At 50.2% G+C, this 8,341-nt stretch overlaps 1 protein-coding gene across 1 annotated transcript in view; it reads left to right on the top strand.

The window, feature by feature from the left end:
* Window positions 1–8,341, top strand: part of LOC107118636 (chromosome unknown open reading frame, human C18orf25) — a 58,523-nt gene that overhangs the window by 39,986 nt on the left and 10,196 nt on the right. Inside the window, exons 3-4 of the mRNA XM_015421002.1 lie at window positions 4,937–5,133; window positions 6,041–6,048. Of these exons, the coding sequence (XP_015276488.1) occupies window positions 4,937–5,133; window positions 6,041–6,048 (205 nt within the window). The remainder of the gene's footprint in view (window positions 1–4,936; window positions 5,134–6,040; window positions 6,049–8,341) is intronic.

Raw genomic sequence — 8,341 nt, 5'->3', positions numbered from 1 at the left:
TGCCCCCTCTACCATAGAGAGCCCTGCCATGCAGGGGAAAGCCGGGTAGAAACCAAATAAATAAATAGATCTAAAGCAGTTAAAATCAGCCAACCACTGGTATGCATTAGGGGCCAGGGGCCAGCACTGTTGTCTGTCACGCTTGCCCATAAGCTTGAATCCTGTTACTCTCTCTCACTAACGGCACAGCTTCTTTTACCTCACAGGGTGTCTGTTGTGGGGAGGGGAAGGGAAAGGAGTTTGTAAGCCGCTCTGAGACTCTGAGTGGAGGGCGGGGTATAAATCCAGTCTCCTCTTCTTCTCTTCTGCCGAATTCCCCTCCTGGCAGCAGCCGGAGGCTGTGCTATCAGTCGAATGGAGTGATGGGATCACACCCTTTTTTTTCCAGTTAAACGAAAACCTTGGTACTTCGCCTTTGCTTTCTGTCTCCACATGTAGGAGTAGAAGGATGCTATCAAAATGGCTGTATTCACCCAGTGTGATGTGTGCTTTGTTTTGTTTTTTAATGTGAGAGCCAGTTTGGTGTAGTGCTTAAGAGCAGCAGACTCTAATCTGGGAGAACCGGGTTTGATTCCCCACTCCTCCGCATGCAGCCAGCTGGGTGACCTTGGGCCAGTCACAGTTCTCTCTGAGCTCTCTTAGCCCCACCTACCTGACAGGGTGTCTGTTGTGGGGAGAGGAAGGGAAAGGAGTTTGTAAGCCACTGAGACTCCCGAGTGAAGGGCGGGGTATAAACCCAAACTCCTCTTCTTCCTCCTCTTCCTCCTCTTCAGTGTAGTGGTTAGAGTGTCAGACTAGGATATGGGAGACCCAGGTTCGAATCCCCTCCCTGCCATTGAAGCTGGCCGGGTGACCTTGGGCCCGTCACACACGGTCCACCTAAGCGACTTCACAGGGTTCTGGGCTTACAATGGAGGAGAGATTTGGGTCCCCCTTGCGGGGAAAGTTGGGGTATAAATGAAGGAAAAAAATAATCCATTTGGAATTACACTCTCATAGTCTTCCCCTTTCCTCCTTGGCGGCAGCAGCAACATCTCATCGTGATTTTGAGTGTTTAGAGGGAATCGTGATTCCCCTAGCCAAAATTGTGATTCCCTTAACGTCATTCATTGCCAGATGAGTTCTGTAAAGGTGCCAACCCAGGATGTTCCGTAGCCAGATTAATCGCCCTGATTGCTTAAAACAACCGCCATCCTTTACGAGCCGATGGTGCTGGCTCTAGGAACCGGAGGGGCTTGTTCCAGACGGCCCAGAGTTCTGACTGCATGAACAGAGTCTTCAGAACCCCTGTTGGTTTGTGGTGGTGAGGAGTTGGCTGCCTGTGTGCGTAAAGTGCCATCAGGTTGCAGCCGATTTATGGCTACCCTAGCGAGGGGTTTTCGAGGCAAGCGAGAAGCAGAGGTGGTTTGCCGTGGCCTTCCTCTGCACAGGCTTCCTTGGTGGTCCCCCGTCCAGGTACCAACCTTGCATAGCTTCTGAGATCTGATGGGGGTTCTATCATTCCGCTTTCCCTTATAAGAACATAAGAGAAGCCAGTGTTGGATCAGGCCAATGGCCCGTCCAGTCGAACACTCTGTCACACAGTGGCCCAAAATACCAGCTGCCATCAGGAGGTCCAGCAGTGGGGCCAGGACACTAGAAGCCCTCCCACTGTTGCCCCCCCCCCAAGCACCAAGAATACAAAGCATCCCTTGCCCCCAGACTGAGAGTTCCTATCTATACCTTGTGGCCAAGAGCCACTGATGTACCTCTGCGCCATATATTTATCCAATTCCGTCTTGAAGCAGTCCATGCTTATAGCCGCCACCTCCTCCTGTGGCCGTGAATTCCATGTGTGAATCACTCTTTGGGTGAAGAAGTAGTTAGTTGGTTACCTGGAGAGTCCCAGTTTGTTTCCATAGCGTGAGCTTGACTGCATTTGAGCCGGGGGTTGGGTGCACATAAGTGGTTGGTCTTTTACATCCAAATGTCCCGAAAATCCAGTGAACACCCTGGCATGCTCCTGTGCCTCGAGAGGCCTGATGGCATGTCTCGAGGAGGCCTCCCATAGTGTCTCTGCATGACTCAGTGCTCCATCTGGCCTTGCCTCCTCCCTCTCAGCCTCAGTTATCCTGCTACTCCCGTCCAGAATAACAGGAGAGACCGATCCAGATACTAAGATGTAAAAGACTTGCCCATCCTGGGAAGAGGCGTCTGTGGAGTCTCGAGGTCTGGCCCGTCTCCTTCCCGTCAAGCAGCAGGCCTGATCAGTGACCCATGCAGAACCATAGACCTCGTTGGGCAACTGGTAAATCCTTACTCTTTAAAGAAACCTTTAGGTCCTAAGAGGCAAGCACGCCTCCAGTTTTAAATTCAGAAAGAAATTTCATGGGCACTCCATGAAATTGCTGAGCGGCCGGGTTAGAACGGATAAAAGGAAGTCCTTCTTCACCCAAAGAGTGATTAACACTTGGAATTCACTGCCACAGGAAGTGGTGGCAGCTACAAGCATGGACGTGTGGTGCCTCTTCTGGAGCCTCATAATCAAACTGCTTTTTCTTTCTCCTTTGTCTTTGTTGCTCTGTCTTCTTGGTGATGCTCTGTCTTCTTGGTGCTTGGGGGGGGTCAACAGTGGGAGGGCTTCTAATGTCCTGGCCCCACTGGTGGACCTCCTGATGGCACTGGTATTTCTGGCCACTGTGTGACACAGAGTGTTGGACTGGATGGGCCTTTGGACTGATCCAACATTGGCGTCTCTTATGTTCTTATGTTCTTAAAGCACACTTCAGGTTTTGGAAACTGGGGAGATGTTGAAGTAGAGGGTGAGCAGAATGGGAGGTCAGGGATTTCGTGGTTGCTGACACCAATGTTCCCGCCGAGTGAGTGTGAGCCGGCTCACAGTTTTTGAGCCTCCGGCTCACCCATTTTTGCCTTAGCTCAGGAAGGGACAGCGCCAGAGCAAACTAATTTATGCAGCGGCCCAATCGCTCGCTCACAACTTTAATGCCAGGAGCTCACAAAGTAGAAACTTCGCTCGCAAGACTCCACAGCTTAGAGGGAGCGTTGGCTGTCACCCAGCACTTATTTCCTCCCCCCACCCCAGCAAGCCCTGACCCGAATTCCAGATTCCTTTGAAAGCTCAGCACAGCGAATGGTGTGTGCACGCGCAGTGTCCTCAAGTCCCGGCTGACTCACGGTGACCCCATAAACTTTTCAAAGCAAGAGACAAGCCAGAGGTGGGGTTGCCATTGCCTGCCTCTGCGTAGCAACCCTGGACTTGCTTGGTGGTCTCCCATCCAAATACCAGCCAGGGCCGACCCTGCTTCCGAGATCTGACTAGATCGGACTATCCAGGGCCGTCCAGGACAGAGGTGGCTTTGCCATCGCCCGCCTCTGTGTGGTGACTCCAGACTTCCTCGGGTGCCCTCCCACCCAAATACTAACCAGGAACAGTGTTCCCTCTAAGCTGAGTGAGCGTGAGCCAGCTCACGTTTTTTTAGCCTCCAGCTCACACATCCTTGTCTCAGTTCAGGAAGGGACGGCGCCAGAGCAAACTCGCTGATGCAGCAGCCAAACGGCTCACTCACCGCTTTAATGCCGGGAGCACACAAAGTAGAATTTTTGCTCACAAGACTCCACAGCTTAGAGGGAGCATTGACCAGGACCCCACCGGTGTTCCCTCTAAGCTGAGTTAGTGTGAGCTACCTCACAGTTTTTAAGCCTCGGGCTCACACATTTTTGCCTTAGCTCATGAAGGATGGTTCCAGAACAAACTGATTTACGCAGCGGCCAAATCACCTGCTCACAACTTTAATGCCAGTAGCTCACAAGATAGAATCATTGCTCACAAGACTCCACAGCTTAGAGGGGACATTGGACCCCACCCTTGCTTAGCTCCCGAGGTCTGGCGACCAGGTCAGGGCAAAAGGGTAGTAAGGGAGAGATCAGGCGCATTTGGTTTGCAAAGGGCTAACCGCGTTCATATGCCGTTTGTGGATCTGCGCACCTGGATCGTTCCAGCACACACACACACACACCCCGAGGGAGGCGGTTTTGCCCACTTTGGGAAGCAGTGATCTATTACAGCCAAGGAGGAGCCCAGTGGCAGCTGAAAGACTCTCAGCGCCTATTTCAGTATGAGCGTTTGTGAGCCACAGCTGACTTGCTCGGGTATCTGAGGAAGTGAACTGTGATCCACAAAAGCCCCTATTGAAACATACCCAAGTCAGAGCCAGTTTGGTGTAGTGGTTAGGCGCGGACTCTAATCTGGGAGAACCAGGTTTGATTCCCCACTCCTCCACTTGCACCTGCTGGATGACCTGGGGCAAGCCATAGTTCTGTCGGAGCTGTTCTCACAAGGACAGATCTCTCAGAGCTTTCTCAGCCCCACCTACCTCACAGGGTGTCTGTTGTGGGGAGGGGAAGGGAAAGGAGTTTGTAAGCCGCTATGAGACTCCTTCAGGTAGTGAAGGGCGGGGTATAAACCGCTCTGAGACTAGGGCAGGATATAAATCCAATCATCTCCTCTTCCTCCTCTTCTTCTTCTTCTTCCTCCTCTTCTTCCTCCTCCTCCTCCTCCTCCTCTTCTTCTCTTCGTCTTGCTGTTGCCACGCTTTTGTTTTATATTTGGTTTGCACTGTGTCTTCTGCCAGAATTTGAGTTTTCTGGCTCCGTCATTGGATTTTCAGTGGGGAAGTACAGAGCGCTTTGGGGCAGCCTTAATAATTCTGCGTTTGCTCAAGTCGCTCATTCACCTCTTAGGAAAGATCCATGTCTTTGTTCTCCATCGTTTGAAGTGAAAGGGCAGAAATGCGTGTCTCTCTCCCTCGATTTGTTTGAACTTCAACTGTTGTCGCTCGCAAGGCAGAGACAAATGCAGCCATGGTAGAGTTGATTTGGCTTCGTCTCCCAGTGGGTGCCCGCATCTAACCCTGGTGGCTCTCCTCTCTTTCCCCAGGTGGACCGCCGGTCGTGGCTCATTACGATATCTCGGACACGAACTCTGACCCCGAAGTGGTGAACGTGGACAATCTTTTGGCCGCCGCGGTCGTTCAAGAGCACAACAGCTCGGTCATCAGCAGGGAGACCGGGCCGACTTGGAGGACGAGAGGGCTCCTAGAGGAACTGAATACCGAGGCAGGTGGGTGGAAACAAGTGTTGACCAGCTGGGATGCGGCTGTCCTTGAAATCTGGTCCAAGCTGTTGCTTAGTTCTCGTGGCCCTTTCTTACACGCCCAGAGAAATGCTGGTCACCACTTTGGGGGTCATGAAGCAATTGTTCTCCAGGCCAGTTTGGCCAGGGATCGTGGAGGGTTTTTTTTTTTTTGTCATCTTTTTATTTTCAGTTTTACAAATCTTACATTCCAACTTTACATCTTACATATAAGATACATCTTACATATAAGATAGATTCTTAAACAGTTGTCAGATCTCCTATCCATTTATACACCCTTAACCACCTCTTAGCATGTACCTTTTCATTTTTATTTTGAAACATCAAACTCAAATCATCCATTTGTGCCCTCTAGTAATTTAAGTGTTAGTTCTTCTCTAGAAGGTATTATGTCAGATTTCCAATTTTTTGCCAGTAACAAACTAGCAGCGGTTATTATATAGGATAGTAAGTATGATTCTTGTACATCATATCCATTCGGAATTATATTCGGCAAATATATTTTGGGTTTTAATGCTAGTTTTTTTCCTAAAATTTCTTGAATTATCTTCCGCACCATTTTCCAATAGCCTTGTATTTTACTACATTTCCACCACATTTGATAAAAGGTCCCTATATTCGCTTTGCACTTCCAGCATTGGTTGGACTGAATTTCCTGCCTTGTGCAGGGGGTTGGACTAGATGACCCTGGAGGTCCCTTCCAGCTGTGATTCTTGCAGAGACTTCCGCAAGTATCCCTGACCAGCTCCTGTACTTCCGTCCCTTCACCCTTCTCCACATGGCACGTTATTTCTAACATCCTTGGGTGTTCAGCATTGAGATCTGTCCTATTCAGGGATGGGAGCTTGTACAGGTCTTTGCCCACCCAAGCCAGTCCAGGAATGGGAGGGAATACTGTACTTTTCAGTACATTAAACAACAAACCACGAGATGGTCTATACCAACAACATGCCACCAGAACCTCTTTTCACTAGTCCCTGCCTTTCCTAAGGGAGAGATTCCAAACCCTTAGTTGGCATTTGGGACAGAACACATTAGCAACTCATTCCAGAGATGCACACTTTTTACTAAGGTAGCATGTGTGGGGAGTGTTAGGCTATAAGATTTAGACTTAGAATTCAGGCACAACATCAGAAACCATTTAACAATCAGAAGGATCTTTATTCAGTACAGAGATTAGCATAGACTATCAGAGATTACAAAATAACAAAGGCTTAGGGCAGTTTGCCTTAACTACACATTAAAGATACATAGTTACCAAGGTCAGGATATTCATCAGTCCAAGATAGTCCGAGTACCAAGGGATTTTAAGAAGAAATCCCATCCTTGCACCCATGTGCTCCAGTTCACAAAGCAACTCTTTGTCTCTCACGAGGCAGCATGGTATCAAAAGACATCACAGGAGAAGGCATGTGGATATAGAAGCAGAAAGCAAAATTTCTATACAGAGCTGCAAAAAAAAAAACACAGAGCAAACCTGCACCTTGCAAGGCACAGGCCATAACATATGTAAAACGTTTCTTTATTTGACAGTTCAAGGACCCAGCAGCCTCAGACAGGACCAGTCTTACAAATGCCACCCTCTGTTTCTGGGGTCCCCAACCTTGTGCCCATGGGCACTATGGTGCCTGCTGACACCTTTCCTGGTGCACGCCAAGTGTCATTAGAAAGTGCGCACGGCCAGATCTGATTAGCCGTGCAGATTTTTATACACACACACATACAATGGCCGCCACAGCTTGCCTTCAGCCCCACAGTGAAGATCCATGTGCTGTCGGGTCAACTGCTACCAAAGAAAGGTTTTTTAAAATGGGTGAAAATTACAAGGGAGTCGTTACCGGCTAAATATCAGGAGAAACTTCCCAACTGTAAGAGTGGTTGAGCAGTGGAACAGACTACCTCGGGGGGGGGGGATGCTCCTTCGCTGGATGTTTTCAAGCAGAGACTGGACGACCCTCTTTTGACTATGTTGTAGGGCTATCTTTCGGATGGCCTTGGGCAAGCCGTAGTTCTGATAAGAGCTGTCCTTGAAAAAGAGCCGTTTCTGTCAGAGCTCTCTCAGCCCCACCCACCTCACAGGGTGTCTGTGGTGGGGAGGGGAAGGGAAAGGAGTTTGTAAGCCACTCTGAGACACCTTTGGGTAGTGAAGGGCGGGGTACAAATCCAGTCTCTTCTTCTTTGCTGGTATCCCATTACTCCCGAGGAGAATTCCCTTTCTGTTCTCTCCCTTCATTTGCACCCGTTGTTGGGGTTCTGCTTCTGAATGCCACAACCATGTGGACCAGATCCAACTTCTTGCCCAGCGATCAGGTAGCCCCTCGGACAGAGCTGACGTGTTCACTGGAACAGCACCGTCATTGGGGATTGCACCAGGGGAAGCGTCTCCCACGTGCCACGCGCTGAAGAGGGTCAGCGTCCAGTCCCGAGTTCGGCCAGCACAAGCTTTGGCAATCAGCCACAACCTCTGAAGCGTGGCTCTTGCTCCGTGCCGTCTTTTCACTGACCGTGTGGGTTCTGGACGCATTCCCTTTGCTTGTTGGCTGCTGGTAGTTCTACCAGAGCCGTAGCTGCGTGAGCGCCACTGCCTTCCCACCACGGTCTGTCGCGTTGGCTTCGCTTCCAGTCACGAATGCCTCCCCCCCTCTGCCTTCGTCATCCAGCAAATGCGGTGTTCCTTTGGCACTCTCCACCAAGATTCCCAGCAATCTTTGTTCAGGGTGGACGAAAGGAAATACTGCTTCACACAGAGACTGATTAAAATGTGGGATTCGCTGCCAGAGGGTGTTGTGATAGCCACAGGAATTGACAGTTTTAAAAGGGGATTAGATAGATTCACGGAGGACAAGTCTGTCAATGGCTACTAGCCATGGTGACTGAGGGGAACCTCTACATTCAGAGGCACTAATCTTCTGAATCCCGGAGCCAGGAGGCAACTTGAGGGGAAGGCCTCGCCCTCTATGTCCTGTTGTTGGCCATACGGAGGAACTGGTTGGCCGCTGTGTGAGACTAGACGGACCACTGGTCTGGTCCAGCAGGGCTCTTTTGATGTTCTCATGAAGGCCTCAGCCTCCATGCCTTGTTGCTGGCCCTCCAGAGGAACTGGTTGGCTACTGTGTGAGACAGGATGCTGGACTAGATGGACGACTGGTCTGATCCAGCAAGGCTCTTCTTATGTTCTCATGAGGGGAA

The sequence above is a fragment of the Gekko japonicus genome, unplaced genomic scaffold, assembly GCF_001447785.1.
Source record: "Gekko japonicus isolate JY-2015 unplaced genomic scaffold, Gekko_japonicus_V1.1 scaffold3617, whole genome shotgun sequence".
NCBI lineage: Eukaryota > Metazoa > Chordata > Lepidosauria > Squamata > Gekkonidae > Gekko > Gekko japonicus.
The sequence above is the reverse complement of the archived record's forward strand: the minus strand, read 5'-3'. Positions and strand labels throughout refer to the sequence as shown.